The 22,215-nt window shown below is 41.0% G+C and overlaps 1 protein-coding gene across 2 annotated transcripts in view; it reads left to right on the top strand.

The window, feature by feature from the left end:
• col15a1b (collagen, type XV, alpha 1b) overlaps positions 1 to 22,215 on the top strand; it is a 130,962-nt gene that overhangs the window by 47,535 nt on the left and 61,212 nt on the right. For both annotated transcript variants that reach the window (XM_086205148.1, XM_086205149.1), the window contains 10 exons: positions 7,171 to 7,245; positions 7,874 to 7,972; positions 8,752 to 8,863; positions 15,271 to 15,302; positions 15,440 to 15,613; positions 15,750 to 15,776; positions 15,869 to 15,931; positions 16,064 to 16,141; positions 16,321 to 16,383; positions 16,469 to 16,621. In XM_086205148.1, coding sequence (XP_086061274.1) covers positions 7,171 to 7,245; positions 7,874 to 7,972; positions 8,752 to 8,863; positions 15,271 to 15,302; positions 15,440 to 15,613; positions 15,750 to 15,776; positions 15,869 to 15,931; positions 16,064 to 16,141; positions 16,321 to 16,383; positions 16,469 to 16,621 — 876 coding nt within the window. The remainder of the gene's footprint in view (positions 1 to 7,170; positions 7,246 to 7,873; positions 7,973 to 8,751; positions 8,864 to 15,270; positions 15,303 to 15,439; positions 15,614 to 15,749; positions 15,777 to 15,868; positions 15,932 to 16,063; positions 16,142 to 16,320; positions 16,384 to 16,468; positions 16,622 to 22,215) is intronic.

Below are 22,215 nucleotides of genomic sequence, written 5' to 3'. Positions count from 1 at the left end.
CTCAGTGCTGCATTTGACACCATCGACCACAGCATCCTGCTACAGAGACTAGACCATGACATTGGGATTAAAGGAACTGCCCTAAAATGGTTTAAGTCCTACTTATCTGACAGGTTTCAGTTTGTTCATGTTAATAATGACTATTCAGAGTACAGCAGAGTTACATATGGTGTACCTCAGGGTTCAGTTTTAGGACCGATTCTCTTCACTCTTTACATGCTCACATTACGTGACATAATCCGGAAGCACTCGATCAACTTCCACTGTTATGCAGATGACACACAACTTTACTTGTCGATGGAGCCAGACGACACAAGCCAGCTTACTCATCTGCAAGACTGCCTGAAAGACATTAAATCCTGGATGTCCTCGAACTTCTTAATGCTAAATTCAGATAAAACTGAGGTAATCATTTTTGGACCTAAACACCTCAGGGACACACTCTTGAATCGGATCTCTACTCTAGATGGCATCACCCTAACTCCGAGTACAACTGCAAGGAACCTTGGGGTCATTTTTGAGCAGGACCTTTCCTTCAGCTCCCACATAAAGCATGTGACTAGGACCGCCTTCTTCCATCTGCGAAGTATCGCTAAGATTAGGAATATCCTTTCCCAGAGTGATGCTGAAAAACTGGTGCATGCATTTATCACTTCTCAGCTGGACTACTGCAACTCTCTCCTGTCAGGATGTCCTAAATACTCCCTGAAGAGTCTCCAGCTGGTCCAGAACGCTGCAGCGAGGGTTTTGACGGGAGTTAAGAAGAGAGAACACATCTCTCCCACTTTAGCTTCGCTCCACTGGCTTCCTGTAGGATCGAGAATCGACTTCAAAATCCTTCTGCTGACTTATAAGGCTCTCAATGATAAAGCTCCATCCTATTTGAAAGAGCTCATTAGTCCCTACTGTCCGACCAGAGCACTTCGCTCCCAGAATGCAGGTCTTTTAGTGATTCCCAGTATCAATACAAACAGACTGGGAGGTAGAGCCTTTAGTTACCGGGCTCCTCTACTGTGGAACCAGCTCTCTCCATGGGTCAGAGAGGCAGACACTTTAACTATGTTTAAGTCCAGGCTTAAGACTTTCCTCTATGACAGAGCCTTCAGTTAGGACTGGTTCAGGTAGCTCTGAACCATTGATAGCTATGCTGCTATAGGCTTAGACTGCTGGGGGACACATCAGGTTCCATGGAGCCCTTCCCCCCTCTCCTCTCCTCTCCTCTCCTCTCCCCCTCTCTCCTCCCTGCACATTTTTGGAACTGTCATTACCACTACTTGTTGCACTTTGTAGTTTGGCCTTGGTGTCTCGCAGTCTCTCTGTGTTTCCACAGATCCACCAGAGCCCCAACCGCCGCCTGCATCGCCCCCCTCCCCTCTTATTCCCTACTGTTACACCGGCCTGTGCTCCCCTCCCATGAACCAGTCTGCCATCCAGTCCCCCATCGAGCTGGCTTGCTCTCCCTGTCTCCCCTTCCAGAAGCTTCCTTCTTCAGCTGTTATTAACATTTCCGTGTTTCCCACATTTTGCATTGTAAACTGTTTTCTTGTCTGTAACAACATCTACTGCACGTCTGTCCGTCCTGGTTGAGGGGTCCCTCCTCTGTTGCTCACCCTGAGGTTTCTCAGATTTTTCCCTGTTAAAAGGGTTTTCTATGGAGTTTTTCCTCAGTCGATGTGAGGGTCTAAGGGCAGAGGATGTTGTTATGATGCCATGTAAAGCCCTTTGAGACAAACTGTTTGTGAAAACGGGCTATACAAATAAAATTGCCTTGCCTTGCCTAAACAAATAACAAACAAGGTGATGTAGTTCATCGCTCTAGATGACCAACCTTTCTCCGTAGTAGAGGACGTGGGGTTTCGGAGTCTGATGAAGTATATGGAGCCACGCTATACGGTGCCTAGCCAACGTCACTTTGCTGAGGTCTGTCTCCCTGAAATCCACAACATTGTGACCACACGCATTCATGAGCTACTGGCCCGTGCAGATCCAGTTGGGGATGAAACTAAAAAGGCGAGAGCAGGATATTTCCACTCGTTGGAATCGTACATTTTACATGTTGGAGAGCATGCTTGAACAAAAGGGCACACTTGCTACATGCCGCAGACTACAACCTCCCCGCCACTCAGTGCAAATCATTGGCAATTAATTGAAAACCTTATTACTCTGCTCTCCCCGTTTGAGCAATTCACCAGAGAAGTTAGCTCATCAGAGGCATCAGCTGCCGACGTCATTCCCTCTGTGATAGCCCTGAGACATCTTCTGAACAAGCTGTTGTGCCAACACAACCAGGACAAGAGATTAATTCTGAGATTTTACAACTAATCCATCTGAAGAAAGGTCTTTAGGCCTTTGAGGCCTATAGAGGATTTGATCGGAACCTCAACCGGTCACCAAGTGACAAAGATGTAAGAATAGACCATAGAAAGAGATAAGAGTACAGCCGACGGGTTTTTTTCTCAAAGTCTCACAAATTCTACAACACAGAGAAACAGAAGTTGCCCATGTTGAGGAAAATCCCCCTCTCACATCTCATCAACCTATCTTCATAGTCAAAGAGGCGTGTATTTTGATTACAGATGTGTGTGTGTGTGTGTGTGTGTGGGGATATGCGTGTAAATGTAAGTGTGTGTCTGGGTCATTCCGACTAGTACATTCCAAGATGCTCTTCCAACTCTAGAGAGCTGGACTGTCCAGGACTAATGTGTGTATGTGTGTGTGTGTGTGCGTGCGTGTCTTGGTGACTGACATTGTTTTGGTGCAACGAACTTCTCGGAACATTGCACCCCTTTCTGAAGCCTGCATTAGGAGTGACCACACGCTCTTAAAACAAAGGGTCGTAAAAAGGGGGACCATCTCTGGCCACTGCCCCCCCCCCCCAAAAAAAACTCGCGCCTCGCTTGACCGGAAGTTCACGTGCCGCGACGCTATTGGCTGAGAGCCAGCACCAACCCACAGGAAGTGACATCACCGGCCTGACCATATAAAAATACCGGGTAAAGAAACACCCGATGTCTTTGGATCTGCTCTTCGGTTCTCTTTGGACCTCTTCGCACCTCGGCCAGGAAGTACAGCGACGGCGAGAACTCCGCAAGCAGTCACCTCTCCCCCCTGTCTACTCACCGAGACAAGACACCGTTGGGCCACGCTTTCAACTTTTCATGTACATTTCGGGATAGGTGGGTTTCCTGCAAAAATAAAACTTTATTATTCTCCCTTTTTATTTTTGTCATGACTTTACTCCTCTTAACAGGATTATTTAATCCATTTACATTCCAAGAAGCTATTGTCAAATTGCTATATCCCATAATGATATGTTTATACAGCTGGCACACGTGGATTAACCTATGTACTTTGAAAAACAAAACAAAAAAAAAACACTTACATGAACAGTAAGAACAAATGCAACATTGACTTCCAACCACAGGGTCTTACACTGCCCTGACTTCTTCCTACACCTACTCATTCTCTGGTGGAGAATCAGTCCTACATGTGGAGGGGCTCCCTCTTCACATTAGCAAAGTGTCCCTTTCCTCTTGAGCCAAATCATCATGTACTCTCCACCCAATCAAGTTAACTCTTGTATGTGCATGGGGGGGGGGGGGGGGGGGGGTTACTGCTGATGAAAATCTCTGAGCCTTTCACAGACGAGTGTGGATCGATCTCTGTCCTTTCTGTTCCAGCACGTGCCCTGGGTGAGTTTCTGTTCCCAGTTAATGGTAGTTTTTTGCAGCAGGTCGAGCTGAAAGCCTCTTTTTCCATCTTCGGTTACTTCAGTTGCATTGTTATCGAGGCACGGTCCATTATCCCAGTGGATCTTTATCCGGGCAGGGTAAGGAGGAGTCTGAAAACGTATCTGCTTTTCTTTAAGTATCTTCTTTGTATCCCTGTACTCCCGGAGTCTGCTGTTAATTTCTGTGGGGAAATCGTGGGCAAATGTGACTGGTCTCCCGTCACAAATGATTATCTTTGACCTCGCATTCTTCAGTATTTTATCTTTGATGTCACACCACTGGAAGTTGACTAGGATAGACCTGGAAACTGCTTCATCTTGAGCTTTTGGGCTGATAGATAGGTGGGCTCGTTGGATATGTAAATCAGCAGTGCTGTCCAGCACTAGCTCCGTCTTTATTAAGTTGTCAACAAATGTTAGAATCGAGCTTCCTTCTGTGCTCTCTTTAATGCCATTTATGCCAATGATATTATGGCGCGATCTTCCTTCCAGCTCTGTTACCTTATCTTGAAGCAGTTTTTGCTATTTCAGTGAGTCGAGCAAAGCATCCTTCAGCTCAGTTTTAGCATTCTCCATTTCTTCCACTCGTTGCTCCACTTCAGTTAGCCTTGAACTGTGGTTGCAGACATCGCTGGTACCACTTTGTATCTTTTGATTTTTCTCCGCTCTTAAGTCATTAAACTCCTGCTTGATGTCGTTCTTGAAGTCCATTAGATCTCACTTGAATTCTTTATACATGCTTTGAATGTCTTAAATCAAGTTTTGAATGGCTTTGGTCACTGTGAGGTTCTCCTCTTCACTGTCAGATTACTCCATGCTAGCTGCGTTTCTGCAAGCTGTTTCTTCCCCCCTCTCCTCATCTTGAGCTTTGTCTTCCTGTTTGTTGTGCTCCTTGTCCCACTCATCCTAAGTCCTATTAGTTTCTTGCAATCGCAGTATTCGTAGTTTCGTTGGTTTTTCTATGAACTTGACCGGGAGAGCTTTCTAGTTATGCCGCCATCTTGCAAGGCTCACCGGAAGTCCGAGTAAATGTACTTTTTTATATATAAATAAATAATAATTATAATAATTCTGTTCAGTGTTTGTTATGTAATGGCTTTTCCCCTTTTTTGTATGACTTACATATGTTTTGCATGTCTTGTAATACCATATACACTCACTGGCCACTTTATTAGGTACACCTTGCTCGTCCTGGGTTGGACCCCTTTATCCTCCAGAACTGCCTTAATCCTTCGTGGCATAGATTCAACAAGGTACTGGAAACATTCCTCAGAGAGTTTGGTCCATATTGACATGATAGCATCACGCAGTTGCTGCAGATTTGTCGGCTGCACATCCATCATGCGAATCTCCTGTTCCACCACATCCCAAAGGTGCTCTATTGGATTGAGATCTGGTGACTGTGGAGGCCATTTGAGTCCAGTGAACTCATTGTCATGTTCAAGAAACCAGTCTGAGATGATTCGAGCTTTATGACATGGCACGTTATCCTGCTGGAGGTAGGCATCAGAAGATGGGTACACTGTGGTCATCAAGGGATGAACATGGTCAGCAACAATACTCAGGTAGGCTGTGGCATTGCAACGATGATCAATTGGTACTAAGGGGCCCAAAGTGTGCCAAGAAAATATCCCCCACACCATTACACCACCAACAGCAGCCTGAACCATTGATACAAGGCAGGATGAATCCATGCTTTCATGTTGTTGACGCTAAATTCTGACCCCACTATCCGAATATCGCAGCAGAAATCAAGACTCATCAGACCAGGCAATGTTTTTCCAATCTTCTGTTGTCCAATTTAGGTGAGCCTGTGCGAATTGTAGCCTCAGTTTTCTGTTCTTAGCTGACAGGAGTGGCACCCGGTGTGGTCTTCTGCTGCTGTAGTAGCCCATCTGCCTCAAGGTTCAACGTGTTGTGCGTTGAGAGATGCTCTTCTGCATACCTTGGTTGTAACGAGTGGTTATTTGAGTTACTGTTGCCTTTCTATCAGCTCGAACCAGTCTGGCCATTCTCCTCTGACCTCTGGCATCAACAAGGCATTTTCGCCCACTGAACTGCCGCTCACTGGATATTTTCTCTTTGTCAGACCATTCTCTGTAAACCCTAGAGATGGTTGTGCGTGAAAATCCCAGTAGATACTCAGACCAGCCCGTCTGGCACCAACAACCATGCCACATTCAAAGTCACTTAAATCACCTTTCTTCCCCATTCTGATGCTTGGTTTGAACTGCAGCAGATGGTATTGACCATGTCTACATGCCTAAATGCATTGAGTTGCTGCCATGTGATTGGCTGATGAGTAATCTGTGTTAACGAGCAGTTGGACAGGTGTGCCTAATAAAGTGGCCAGTGAGTGTATATATATACCGGCATGACTCATGGTTGCTCAACTCATACAAGTTTGTTATCATATGTCAAGTAAGGCTGTTGTACATACGGTCACATTAAATACTTATAGGATCTCAAACAATATAATTTCCCTAGCTTAAAGACATGTACATATTTATGTGTTGTTATTTAAGTAATTTATGGACCTAGATGTCTATCCCACAAAATAAAGTGTTTTTGTTATTGCTGTAAAATATTGTGTTTATTTGTTTGTCATGAAAATCAAAGTTCCCAAACATGAAATGTGATGACCTTTGTTCTATAGGAGTTCAGTCAAATCTATGGCCCAAAATCACAGTGGTTTGCAATCTATAGAAGGTATGATACCCTGACCTTACAACTCCTGAAACTAACATTATCACGGGTCAGACCACCATTTTTGCAAGATAAATGCTCTTATTGCTGCCATAGGATGAGGACTCAGGACTATATTCTGCTTGGTTAGGATAGCTGGACGAGAAATGGGTCTTCATAACAGAGCATATCACATCCTTTGTGTATGTATGCATGTTTGTTGGCCAAAGGAATGGAGAGAACCATTGTTCAGTCTGTCATGTTTTAGCTAATATGCATGTTTGGGTGCTGTTTTGGAAGGAGCTTTTGGTCTCTGGTGATCTCAGCAAATGAACTTTTGGTGAACTTCTACTCACCATGAGAAAATTGGACTGTTATTTTTTATAGTTAGGGTTAGCTCACGTAGATTATAATTGTGTTCAAATCAGTCTGTATAAGATTCAGTTTATTGGACATATTTTTACAGGTCTTTGAGGTTTGGTTGGTCCTTGTGTAATGTCACATGATGACTTGTTGATTATGGCCTGAAGAAACATGTTTTCTTGCCATGATTGTTAATAATCTTTGATAAATCCTATTGTTTTCATTTATCCCTCAGCTCATCAGCTTCTTCTCTCACTCGAGACACATGCACACATTCACTGTGGTTATCACAATTAAATGATAGAGTATGTTCTGTCAGCTGAGTCATCATTCTGGGGAAAAAAAATGTTGTTTATGCGACATTTTAAAAACTCCTCTCTTTCACTTCCCAGGGATCCATTCAGCAGCTAGTGATTAAAGATGATCCAAGAGCAGCTGAGGAACAGTGTGAGGACGATGATCCAGATGTGAGAAACGCATAAACACAATGAACAGTATACTTGTATTGTAGAACAGTAACCCATGATTGACTAAACAGAATTAGACCTCTTGGCAGTAGTTCAAATTTCTGTATACAAAATGGGTGCGTGAATCAATGCGACCTTATGGTGTTGAAATATGTATTTATTGTGCGAGTTGACTGTCTTCTACAGAAGAGTATTAGGGCCAGGGGGAAAAATTGTGGATACATTTGGATGAAGTACCATTTTGAAGAAGTAGATCAAAAAACTGACTGTAAACATAACATCAAAATTAATCCAAATTAATAGTGTTATACAATGTCTCTGTAAAGAAATTTGTGAAATTTTCATTGTGTTTATTAACGAGAACATTCTTTTCTACATGTAACTGAAATACTAATGTATATACTGTACATGTATGTGTGTCATACAAACTAGTCTACTCCATGTAATGTCAAAAGCATTTCGAAAGAAACAAAAAGATGTTTGTTCAAACCATGAAATCTACACATGAATCTTTCTTTCCCATTACTCTCCTTTCCTAATTTTAAGTGTCAGTAACTGGCTGTAACATCATTGGTTTTGACATAAACCTGTTTTCCTAAGTTTATGCATAATGTGATGTTTGAATAAGGCCTCAGGATATGCCAGTGGGGATGATGGTCTGGAGGACAGAGATGAAGAGATAGACAAAAGGAAGAGGATGCAGTGGATAAACCATGACACATCTCAGGTACTTGGCATGAAGGGTTCATGAAGTAATGGAAGCATTTGTCTCATAAGAAAAAAATTAGCTCACAGGCAGCCTGAGTCATTGCAATTAATAATTATGAATGATAACACAATGCTTTCTAAATTACTTTCATAACATTATACACTAAATATTTTCTTTGACCCTGACAATTTACTGTCATATGTAATTATGTCTCCTTGACAATGATAGCGGTGGGTTGAGTTATTATATTTTTGGGTTATTTGTCTATCTTATTCTTGTTAATGCAATATCCAGCATGAATTGCAGGATTTTCAAATTTGGCACAAGCATCCACTGGGACTCAAGGTTGAACTGAAAACATATTTTTTGTTTATATGTCAAGGTCACTGTCAGGTCTAATGTGCATGATGTCTGTCCTATTTTTATAATGCAATATCTCATAAATGCATTGAGGAAATTTCCTCATTTTTTCAGAAACATCCACTGGGACGCAAGGGTGTTATGAAAATATTTCTGATGTCAGAGGTCACTGACATCTTGCATGTATGCAATTTCTGTGACATTGTGACATCTGTGTTAATCTCATATCTCAGGAGTATCTTGAGTGAATATCTCCAAATTTGGCTCAAATTCTCATGAGTGTTTCTCCTGAGAAAAGCACAGTGCTCTCCCAAGATGACTGTTGCTTGGAATATATATAGTATGTATTTGTTAAAGAGAGAAAATGTGGCCTTTTGCTGTTCGTGACGATCATGATGCTGACTTTCTTACATTTCCCCACTAATTATTTCTTGTAGGAGGAAAGTGTTCCAGTCAGAGTGCCTCCCACTGAAGTTCCATGGGAGGAAAGCGAGGAGTATTCAGGTCACCAGACAACAACCATGGCCAATGAAGAAATGTTCAGGAGAGGTCAGAATGAGACATCAAATACTGTAGGGTTATCATTCGTTCTCTGTTTGCCTGAGTCTGAAATATATTGAGACAATATAATTTCATCTACAGTGGGGGTTGTGTTCTTCATATTTTCAAAAGCAGCTTCCAGATATGTAATCCTTTTCTGAACATTATGGTGGCTGATGCATAGAGAACACACTGTACTGTACCTGTTTGACCATATCTTAGTGTTGTATTTGTGACCATCATTGTGAGACCAAATTCAAGACCAAGATCATTAAGATCCAGGACCATCTCAATCTGTGTTGACATCTGATATCATACTACGGGGTCAATATTGCAAAAGGAAAACATGTTACTGGCAATCAACTGATAGAGTTAAACAATTCATGAGTGATTTTGGGCTTGGTGATAAAACAGTACATACCTTCTTAAAGCCTATCCCAGCTGCCTTCGGGTGAGAAGTGGGGTACACCCTGGACAGATCGCCAGTCCATCGCAGGGCCAACACATATAGACGGACAACCATTCGCTCTCACAGCCACACCTACCGTCAATTTGGAGTATCCGATTAGCCTAGCCCCCTCTTGCATGTCTTTAGACTGTCGGAGGAAGCCAGAATACCTGGAGAGAACCCATGCAGGCACAGGGAGAACATGCAAACTCCAAACAGAAAGATTCTGTGCCCGGGCCGGGGCCCACCCTGGAACCTTCTTGCTGTAAGGCGACAGTGCTGACCACTGCACCACTGTGCCCCCCAACATCTAATAAGGCCACTGCAAATTTAATGAGGCTTCGACAAAATTATTACAATCAAGCCTGCTATGCTTCTTGCATGGCCCTTAAACAACAACAGAGGGGACAATTATAAGGATAGAGGGTGCAAATGGGAACATCACTATCAAACCATTGGAAATTAACACCATATTTAGACACTACTACGAAAATCTTGATAAATCAATCTTATATCAATATCGATACCCAGACCAAATTCTTAGACAAACTTAATATTCCAAAGATTTCTAAGGAAAGTCAGAACATGTCTGACAGAAAATGAAGTACAGTCAAAATTCTGAAGCTACAAGTGCGTTGAAGGCAGGCAAAACAGCAGGAACAGATGGCCTTCTAATTGACTTTAGAAACATTTCAAAGACAAATTGATAAACCCCTTATATGAGATGTATTTAGAATCCTACTGTAATGGTGACTTGCTTGCTCTATGTGTGAGGATTTGATTATCTTGCATTCAAAAGCAGGGAAAACTAATAATAAATGTAAGAATGTGCATCCTATAAGTTTAGTAAACACAGACACAAAAATCCTCAGCAAAGTTTTGACGAAGAGGTTGGAGGGAGTACTTTAAAACATTGTGGGGGATGGTCAAAAGGGTTTTACAAAGGGAAGACAAAGGTTTCACAATCTAAGGCAGGGGTCTCAAACTCAATTTACCTGGGGGCCGCTGGAGGCAGAGTCTGGGTGAATAGAATAAATAAGAAACTCAATCAACCAATCAGTAATAAGTAAATAAATAAAACAATAATAATGAAAATATTAATTAAAAAAAGATTCTGGTTCAAATGTCTGTATTAACGGTTCTTTAATGTTTAACCTTCTTCTGAACATGAAGAACATGAACTGTTCTTCTGAACATGGCTTCTCTTGCCCACTCCTTGCTGCTAGAGACCTCGTAGCGCTTCCTCTCACATAGCCGAGCCACATTTGGCTTGAGGGGGGAAGCAGTTGAAACCCTCAGTATGACTTGAAGATGATCATCGGTAATTCTGGACCTGTACTTAGACTTATTGAAGTTCAAGGTGGAGAAGAGCTTTTCGCACAAGTATGTGCTCCCAAAAAGGCACATGATTCACTTGAACATCCGGGAGAGCTCAGGGTAGTTGAAGGGCCAATTCTCTTAAAAATTGCCCAAGCATGTCTGCTTTTCCACTCACCTCCCTGAACTTCGATTTGAGTTCAGAGTTGCACTGCAGGTCAGTGAGCTCCATTTGAAGCACAGGAGGGGCATCTTGCACATCAAAGGAGAAGGGGTCCGCAAAAATTTGAAATGTGGCTCTGTGCATCTTGAAGTCTGCAAATCTATGATCAAATTCCTCCTGTAGCTTTACAATGGCATCAACATGCTTCTCACCACTGAATGGTGTGCCTGCATCCACGAGTGCCATGCATGCTGGGAAATGGCAAAGGTTTGTCTGGGAGAGCTGAGCTTTCCATAACATAAGTTTTGTGAAGAATGCTCTCACATTGTCATAAGCAGCACTGAAAAGTTGCCCCTGGAATTGTAACTTCTTGTTCAGTATATTAAGCTCATGGGTGATATCAACAAGAAAAGCTAAGTCCATGAGCCATTTTGGATCACTTAGCGCAGGAAAAGCCACTCCATCCAACTCAAAAAATCTCTTCAGTACGTTTCCTCTGCTGAGCCAACAAACATCAGTGAGGTAGAGCACATCGCCATATTCTGACTCAATTTCCTCTCTATATATATCTCTATCTATCTATCTATCTATCTATCTATCTATCTATCTATCTATCTCTCTCTATCAGAGAGAGAGAGAGAGAGAGAGAGAGAGAGATCGATCTATATACACACACATGTATATATACACATATATATACATATATATGAGTATATATATATATGTATATATATATATATATATATATATATGTGTATATATATGTATATGTGTGTATATATATGTATGTATATATGTGTATATATATATATCTGTGTGTATATATGTGTATATATGTGTATATATATGTGTATATATGTGTATATATATATGTGTGTATATATGTGTATATATATATATATATATGTGTGTATATATATGTATATATATGTATATGTGTATATATATGTGTATATATATGTATATATATGTGTGTGTATATATGTATATATATGTATATATATTATATATATTATATATACACACACATATATACATATATATATATATATATTATATATACATATTATATATATATACATATATACATATATATGTGTGGATATATGTATATATGTATGTGTGTATATATGTGTATATATATTATATATATATTATATGTTTATATATTATATCAATACACACATATATATACATATATAATATATATACATATATATTATATAATATATATACATATATAATATGTATATATTATATATTATATATGTATATATGTATATATGTGTATATATGTATATGTATAATATATGTATATATAATATATATGTGTATATATGTATATGTATAATATATATATATATGTATATATATATATGTATAATATATTTATGTATAATATATATAATATATATATATGTATAATATATATATGTATAATATATATATATGTATAATATATATATATATATGTATAATATATATATGTATAATATATATATATGTATAATATATATATGTATAATATATATATATATATGTATAATATATATGTATAATATATATATGTATAATATATATATATATATATATATATATATATATATATATATATGTATAATATATATATATATATATGTATAATATATATATATATATATATATATGTATAATATATATATATATATATATATATATATATATATATGTATAATATATATATATATATATATATATATATATATATATATATATATATATATATATATATATATATATATATAAAATGTCCCGCTGGGCAGCAATTTAAAAAACAAATTTTTGGGGGGGTTAGGGTTGGGTTAGGGTTGGCAGCCAGCCAGGCATGGTAGAAAACACCCCATGGCAAAGCTGTTGTAACTTTCACCAATTGAATTATGTTTTTCTGCTTGCCTCAAGCCCGGCCGATGTCCCGTAACCGAGAGCCATATAACCCATCATGATTGATAGGTTCGTTCAGCTCTGCACACAACACTGAAGTGCCATACATATCAAACTCGCAGGCCGCATGAACATGAAACTTTCATATTAAGATGAGGGCCACAAACTATCGTTTCACGGGCCGCAATTGGCCCGCGGGCTGTGAGTCTGTGACCCCTGATGTAAGGTGTCTTCCTAACATTATCTGCAACTGAAAGGAAGAAAGGGATACAGCTCTTTTAAAACTTGATGATGAAAAGGTCTTTGATAGGGTTGAATGGCATTATCTCTTCAATGTCATCACCTGATTTTGATTTGGAAACCCATTCTGTAGTTTGATTAAACTGTTACATCTTATCCCTGTAGCTAAGCCACGAACAAACAATGTATCACCCAAACCTTGTCCATAGAAATTATGAACAGAACCATAAAGTGTAGCCTTGGCAGAGTCCAACCCTCACTTGGAACAATTCTGATTTACTGCCGGCAACGTAAACCAGACTCTCACTCCTCCAGGAGAGAGAATGGCCCTTTGTAAGGGGCCATCCACCCCATACTCCTGGAGTACCCCCCTTGTAGTGTGCTCCTGGGAACACGGTCATAAGCCTTCTCCAAATCCACAAAACTCATGTGGACTGGTTGGGCAAACTTCCAGCACCCTCGCGAGGGTAAAGTGCTGATCCACGGTTCCATGGCTTGGATGAGAACCAAATTGCTTCTCCTCGTTCTGAGGTTTGACTATCACCCTCCTCTCCAGTACCGTGGTGTAGACCTTTCAGGGGAGGCTGTGAAGTATGATCCCCGATTGTTGGAACAGACCCTCTGGTCCCCTTTCTTAAAGATGGGGGCCACCACCCCCTTCTGCCACTCCAGAGGAACTGCCCCCGATGTCCACACAATGTTGCAGAGACGTGTCATCAAGACAGATCTATAACATCCAGAGCCTTGGGATACCCAGGGTGGATCTCATCCGTCCCTGGAGCTCTGTCACCGCAAAGTTGTTTCACTGCCTCTGTGACTTCTGCCCTGGAGATTGGGCGATACCCCCCCCCCCCCCCCCAAGACCTCCCCCAACTCTGTTTCCTCCATGGAATCCATGTTGGTGAGATTGTGAAGTTCCTCAAAGTATTCCTTCCACCATCCAATTATCTCCCCAGTTTATGACAGCAGCCTCCTGTTCCCACTGAAAACAGTGTGGGCAAGTTGGCGCCATCCCCCTCTGAGGTGACGGAGGTGTTTGTGAGACACAGCATCCCATGTGAATTGTTTACAATGACCTGCACTTTTCTAGCTGTGTTTGCTTCCTTTGCCAATGAGTGGGGATTCCAACACTCTACCTCAAGTCCCACCTACCCAAGAGCTAATGGCTTGGCTGAAAGCTCTGTAAAGACAGTCAAAGGTCTGATGAAGAAGGCTGAGGACAGAGATGACTTTCAAAAGAGCTTATTGATCTACTGGAGTGCACCCTTGCCGAACAGCCTGTCATCAGCCCAAATGCTGATGGGTCGGCGCATTTACTCCAACGTATGTTTTAGTGACAACTCGATGACGCCCCAGAGTGCACACAAGGTCAGGAAGTCAAAGGAGAGACAGAAAGTGGAACAGCAACAGCTACACGACAGGACAGGAAATAACTACCTACCTAGAAGCCTGGAGACAGAGTACATCTCAGGGACATCTCCACACAGGAGACAGCAAGGACAAGTGGAGGGAGAAGTTGCTTCCCTCTGTACTCCTGCTCGTCCCCCTCTGATACGCAGCCAATGATGGCTGAGTCATCAGAGAACTTCTGCAGGTGACAGAGGTCAGAGTTATAGTTGAAGTCTGCAGGGCAGAGGGTGAACAGGAATGGAGAGTGCACCTTGGGTGCCCCCATGCTGCTCCCATGCTGCAGGTTACTACATGTGACACACAGCTCACTCGCATACTGTGGTCTGTCAGATAGGTAGTCAGCTGTCCAAGGAGCCACATGTTGGTCTCCTCCATCCTCCCCCACTGCAGTGATGGCTGGATGGTGTTGAAAGCACTGGAGAAGGCAAAAAACATGACCCTCACAGTGCTCCCAAGGGACTCCAGGTGAGATAGGGCCCAATGCTGCTGGTAGATGATGGCATCATCCAACCCGATGCCAGGGGCCTGCAGCGGGTCCAGCTCAGAGATTAGTAGTGCGCATGTGCCAAGGTGCATAGCAGCCTGTAACCATTGCTTTGTCTCATGGTGTGAGCTGAACCATCTGCAGCTCAGTGTGGCAAACTCAAAGGAACTGGTGGTGGACCTAAGGAGCACCAAGTCTCCTGTGACCCCTTTTTCCATCCAGGGGGTTGACATGGACACTGTCACTCCAATGCCTGATCAATTTATCTAAAAATAATTAGTAATTTGGGATCAAAAGGAGATATTTTTTCTCACGAAAAAGGAAACCGCTTATACCTAGACATACAAGATGTTTGCAAAATGACAGGTTGATGCATTTTAATCAGATGGACCTATGTGGTCAAACCTGCTGATGACATTGTTTGTTATTTATAGGGACAGCGGAGCCAGGCAAGAGATCTGGAGATGTAAGTTGAGGTGGACTTCATCACCATACTTTACTTCCTGAGGGATTGAACATATTTTACTCTGTACAGCAAACATTTTTTCCATCTTTGTCCCATCATCTATAGGCATGAATGATCTGAGATGTATTTATTTCCAGGGTTATCTTAAGTATAGGTTAAAAGGAGAACCAGGGGATCCTGGACCCAGGGGCCCACCTGGCCCCCTTGGCCCCACTCATCCACCGTGGCAAGCTCAGCCTGGACTCAGAGGACCACAAGGACCACCAGGGACCCCTGGATACCCAGGACCACCAGGGAAAGATGGACAGCAGGTGTGTGTATATCAAAGAGTGTTTTATTTTATGAACTTTTTTTGAAATAAGCATGTTTGGAAAGAAGTTTTAGCAAATCTTAAAGATTATCACACTTATCTTTTTTGTTTTACTGTCATTTTGATGATTTGTACAGGGGACAAAGGGTGATAAAGGCAATGCAGTAAGTTATTAATTTTTTCAGTTCCTCTCCTTCCTCCTTCTGCCTTTATTAACATTTTACATGTCGGAATTATAATGTGATTTTACCTCCAGGGTCAACAAGGATCTCAGGGATATCCAGGTTTGGATGGAGGGGCTGGAATCAAAGGAGAGAAGGTACTAAAAATGTAGCTACATTGAAATGATTTCAACAACAAATATTATATTCCCATTCAAAGTAAAGTTTACATCTGGGTTCCCCATGGTATTTTTTACTTATCCATTTACTCCTTTGATCCCTCCCTACAGGGAGATCCAGGTGTTGGTTTACCTGGCCCCCCTGGCCTTCCTGGGCCACGTGGACCCCCCAGGTCACACAGTGTACCTGTAAGGGCTGAGTAGTTCTTTTTGTATTTGTTGTCCTGGATATATCTGTTGTGTTTAAAACATCAATAAGTACAAATCCTTATCAGGACAATATGTTCAGGAACCACAAGTGTGTGTGTGTGTGTGTGTGTGTGTGTGTGTGTGTGTGCGCGCACGCGCACTTGCCCTCTGTCTTTCAGTATGGACCAGATGCCTTGGGCTCTGGGTTTGAAGACCTGGATAGTGAGAGTGAACTCATCCAGGTAAAAGGCAGACCTCTGGGATAAGCACAAGTCTCATACTTGTTAACTGACAGACTATACAATATAAATAATATCTTTGCACCAGGGACCTCCTGGCCCACCAGGCCCTCCAGGGCCCCCTGGCCCCCCAGGACCCAGCCTGTCATCATCAGACAAGGCTGAGGGGCTCTCACATGGGTATGCTGGCCCATCTGGTATCCCTGGCAAAGAAGGTCTCCTGGGAGAACCTGGAATTTCAGTAAGTTATCCAGTTGAAAAACATAAATTTACTCCATATGCCCAAATGTGTTGCCAATAGTGGCACATGATTATTATATCACACACGTGTTTATGAAATAACATTTGAACATTTTTATAACCACTGTGATCAAAAACCTGAAATCATTGTGAAGTAGGATGATTTCCAGGTTTTTGACACCTTTTTGTCTGCCATCAGCTAAATATTTGTTGAAGTTTTGTCATTTGACTATTGGTCTTAGCTAAATCTCAACTGTTATTACAGCAGAAGCTTTAAACCTTTTTGAGTGGTGACCTCCCAGAATAATCAAATCAGTGCCCCCCAGCCCTACCCCAAAATACCAGATTACTTTCAAACCCCTCATCCTTACCTACAAATCTCTGCATGCACTGGCCCCTCAGTATCTAACCGACCTCCTTCATGTTCACCATCCCTCACAGAACCTGCGGTCTGCAAACTCCTCACTGTCCCCCACACAAGCAGGCCCGCCTTTTGGAGCAGGGCCTTAAGTTTGGCAGCTCCCACTCTGTGGAACTTGCTCCCAATACATGTCCACCAGGCCCAAACCCTGGAATCCTTTAAATCTTTTTTGAAGAGGCACTTGTTCTCCCAGGCCTTCGCCTGTTAAATTTGTTGTTTTGTTGTTTTCTGTGTTATGGTTAAGCGTCCTTGGGTGTCATGAAAGGCGATATATAAATCAAAATTATTATTATTATACACACACACTCACACAGACACCCCCCAAAACACACACCTTGCGCTGTCCAGTCCCGGCACTTGTTAAAACCTACAAAGTAGACATCCATCACTCAGTCTTTATTGATATAGAGCCAAATCACAACAAATCCATCTCAAGGCACTTTACACAAAGAGCAGGTCTTGAACCATACTCTTTAACATAGATGAAAGAGACTCAACATTCTCAAATGAGCAAGCACTTGGTGACCGTGATGAGACAAAATTCCCTTTTAACAGGAAGAAACCGAAGGTGGAACCAGGCTCAGAATGGGTGGCCATCCACCTTGACCAGTTGGGGTTGACGGGGGGGGGGGGGGGGGGGGCTGGGGTTGGAGAGGAGAGAGGGGTGGGGGGGGCAGGGGAGGAGAGCGAGATGAAGGGGTAGAAAGGAGAGATAAACACAGGGCTAGGGCTATCCATCCATCCATTCATTTTCTACTGTTTATCCTGTTAAGGGTCGCAGGGGGGCTGGAGCCTATCCCAGCAGCCTTCGGGCGAGAGGCAGGGTACACCCTGGACGGGTCGCCAGTCCATCGCAGGGCCAACACATACAGACAGACAACCATTCACACTCACAGCCATGCCTTCAGTTAATGTAGTGTATCCAATTAGCCTAGTCACCTCTTGCATGTCTTTGGACTGTGGGAGGAAGCCGGAGTACCCAGAAAGAACCCACACAGGCACAGGGAGACCATGCTAACTACTGCACCACCATGCAGAGTAGATATAATTTTTTCAATTCTGGCTTTATTGTTATATATATTTCAATAATTTCATTATTTTGTGTGCTTGTGCCTTACAGTAGATTAATGGAAAGAAAAACATTGTCATAATACAAAGGTGTTTTTAGTCCTACTGGGCTGAGATAAACCCATTTAGACCAAAAACACCTAGAGATGTGCCTCCAAAAAAAACTGAGGGGAATTTTAAACAGCCCTTTAAACCTTTATTTCGATGCCTCTATGTCAGTTAGAAAGATAAAACAAAAATTAATACAAAAAACAAGACCAATGGCTTCAATGTAAAATGGCTTGCCTTTGTCCTACTGTTAAATAAATTGTTTTTAAAAAGTCCTGAAATTAGAACAAATTAAATGGCTAATAAAGTCTAAATGGGTTAAAAACTTTTTTCATTTTTTCACCTTTTTCAAGTACCTGCACACTTTTGACTTACACACACTAAAACAAATTATGCCAAGACAAATTAACAACAAAGTTTTGAATGATACATCACAATTAATGCCGTCAAGATCAAGGATTAAATGATACTGTTACAAATATCACAATTTTAAGCAACAATTGTATATTTTCACAAATGGAATATAGTATTTGCAGGATTTGTTCAAGAATTATCACAAAGTCTATTAAATTGTGTAATTTTGTCTGAGAAACAAGCTTAAGGAGAAAAGTTACACAAGCCAAGAGTTATAGTGAAATGCAGATCATTAAAGTTGGACATCAAAGTGGGGAATTTTACAGTATAGAGTGAGTAAAACAAAGCAGTTCCTAATTGAATATAAATCTAAGGTTCAAAGTAATTAAAAAAATTATGTTGCCACTAAAACTATTTATGTGTTAGCGTTTAGGATCATTTCATCACTGAGTGTTGTCTGTCACTTCTTCCTTTTAGTCTATGATTTCATCTGATATTTTTGTATCTTCTCTCCCATCATGATCAATATTTGTGTGTTGCCAGAGACAAACCTGTTTTTTTAACTATTCATCTTTTTCTGTCACCCGCCACTGTATTTATCACCCTTCATCTTTTCCTCCTCTTCACTCTGTTCCAGGAGTGTGAGGATTGGTTTGGTGGCTTTGGGCCTGATGATTCAGGTTTGAGCTCAGCGCTGTACTCTGGCCTTGGCTTGGGTCTCAGTTCAGGGTTCAGGTTTGACTCCAGTTTTGGCTCTGGGTCTGGTCTTGAATTAGGGTCTGCTTGGGTGTCAAGCAAGGTATACTATCTTGGTTCACTTAATGAACCTGCAAATAATAAAGCAGTATTACTGTCAAAGGCCTGGGCACTGCGTCCGCATCACTCATCTAGTGCATGAGTACTTACATGTTGATTTGAGATGGTTGATATTTATGAAATATATACTTCTTTCTCAATGCAAACCAAACACCAGCACTCCTGCGAAAGTGCAATTTCAGCTCACTGCCCCAGTGATCCCCAAATGACTACATTCTGCAAGCATGTTTCAGCCTGTGAACTTTTATTACATTGTGATGATCTAGCTAACAGCCAATGTTACTGTTTTCATATTATATGCTTCAAATTTTCTTCAAAAAGTTTTGGTTCTTTCACTACCAGCCCAGGAAATTGCCAATCTGTTATTAAAGCAATACTTTATTCAAAAAAATTTATGTAGCCCACAGATAGGTGCCTTGCTCTTACAAAGACATTTCATCACTCTTACATTACTTCTCTGTGACTCCAGTCACAAAAGAGAGTCTCTTTTCCAATGCTGAACGAACCAACCACCAGCTTGAACAAACAGAAAAAAAATAATAGCAAAAAGCTGCCAAAAATCAATGATAAACTCTCTCAAATGCTTGTCTGGAATAGTCCCTGTCTTCTTTATCCAGCCATATGCTCTGTAATCCACAAACACTTTGATTTGAGATAAATGACAAATTAACAAACTTCGATGCTTTCTCTCGGCACTACTGTGAATAAGCAGACAAGTTGGTTCAGTTCACTCACACTTTGCATTCCTGCTAATTATCACTAAACCAAAATGATATTTTGTTTTCTTTTTAACTGAAATGAAAGTGTTTTTTGGATCATCCCACTGGGTATATGGCTGGTTAAAGAAGATGTGGATTAAATCTGACGATGTGTATGAGAGTTTGTAAACAGATGTTTTTGAGCGTTTTACTGTAACTGGCCCTGCTGTATCTGCATCATGGAGTCCTCAAAGAAGTCATGCAGGAGGGAAAAATAACAGTGAGCTCAAGACACCGAGTTATGAATACTCGACAGGAAAAATAGACTTTTGGATAAAGTGTCGTTTTAAGTGACAGAACTGGAGAACAACCTTACGGAATACAGTAGGCATGACACCTCAGCTTGAAATGCCGTTTTGCATCTATTCCAATTGATCAATGAGCGGTGATTTTGTTGGGGTCTTTTTTTTCCAGTACAGTGGTCCCTTGCTAACACGGATCACCTTTCGCGGCCTCGCAGTTTTGTGGATTTTTGTTTTAGCACAATTTTGCATGCCCTTTATTTTATTTTTATTTTTTTTACAGCGCATTGTGTTCTGCGTCCTGATTGGCTGTAGACCAATGTCAATCAATGTCCTCCGTGCCGTGTCTCCTGTACAGTACAGAATGCGTTCAGCCAAATTTACATAAATCTTTGACCGCTAGCAGTGTGACTCTGAAGAGCTGTACTGTATGTTTGCAAGTTTTCTCCAACAAACCCCACAATGTCGACGAAACGTTCTGCACTGTCAAAGGCACCTGCGTTAGCACCCAAAAGGCAAAGGAAGATGCTAACCATCACACAAAAAGTTGGACTTCTGGACATGCTAAAGGAAGGTAGAAGTTACGCGGCTATAATAATTGTAAAAAATAAAGCTGACTACTTCACAGATTTCGCCTGTTGCGAGTTATTTGTAGAACGTAACTCCCGCACAAGGGACCACTGTATACTAATTGCATGCAATGGTCTCTCCCAACACACAGTCCCAAGGCATATTGATCGATTCACGCTCTGATTTTGTTCACACTGTATTATTGTGAGTAATGCTGTGTTAAACCCCTTGCTATTTGTGTTAATATACCATGAAACTTTTGAATCATGAAAATTGCATTTTCAAAGATTTGTGAATGTCAAGTTTCCTGTTAAGGTAACAGTACTTTCAGAGGAAATGTGCTCTGCTAGTCGGTCAACTAGTTGACACACCTGACATAATATTTTTCAGTATTTAATTTTCACTCACCAGAAATTTAATGGTCTGCGTTTCTACAGCCAATTATTCAGGCTGCCTTGGAAGGCAAAGTTTTATAAAAAAAACTCTGCTACACAATGCTGTATGTTGCTGCTTCTTGAAAGGAATACACTGAACTTTCAATAATGGCTTCCAAACTTTCCTAGTAAAGCTTGAATACATTATATTTTTATATAAATGAGCATCTCTCATGTTCAAGCTCTGGTCTAGAGTTCACACAATGCTCATCAAGTACATTGGTGCATCTCACACTAGATTGTGTATGTGTTTAAGGTTGAAAGATGTAGACTGTTCATGCTCTATCAGCAAAGTTGGCTACTTCAGGTTAGCCTTCTAAGAACTTGAATATGGATTAACAAATTGAACAATCATGGTGTTGCACTTACAGATTTTCCAAAAGTTTTGGGACAAAATGGATCAAATTCAACAGTGAAATGAGTGTGTTCAACAGAGAAGTAGTTTATCGGCTGTGGCCTACTCCAGTTTACCCCTACACTAACAAGTTTGGCTAAATGATTAAATCATGTGGTTCTTATAACCTTCCAAGTATTGTTAGAACAAATGGATCAAACTGAGTGGGAGTTGTTGCTGGAGGAGTAAAGATGGATAGCCTACATCATAGCCTATGATGTGATGTTCCGCACTATAGCTTTAAGTAATGAGAAGTGATGGGCAAAACATTCAGTGCCTTATGCTACATTCCAGCATAAAATCAATAAACACCCTGCAAAAAGAGAAGTGCAGCCAAATTTAGTGTGGTAGATAGAAATTGTGATATAAAAATTTAAGCTAGTGTTACAGACTAAGACTTAGGCCTGTCATCTAATTCCTGTATCATTCAGTACTGTTAATACTGAAGTGTTTGCATGAAGCATTAAACTGACACTAACAATGATGGTGT

Source organism: Aulostomus chinensis, chromosome 5 (genome assembly GCF_037954235.1).
Source record: "Aulostomus chinensis isolate RoL2024-O1b breed Wild chromosome 5, RoL_Achi_v1.0, whole genome shotgun sequence".
Classification (NCBI taxonomy): Eukaryota; Metazoa; Chordata; class Actinopteri; order Syngnathiformes; family Aulostomidae; genus Aulostomus; species Aulostomus chinensis.
Note: the sequence above shows the minus strand (reverse complement) of the source record. Positions and strands in the feature narration are given on the sequence as shown.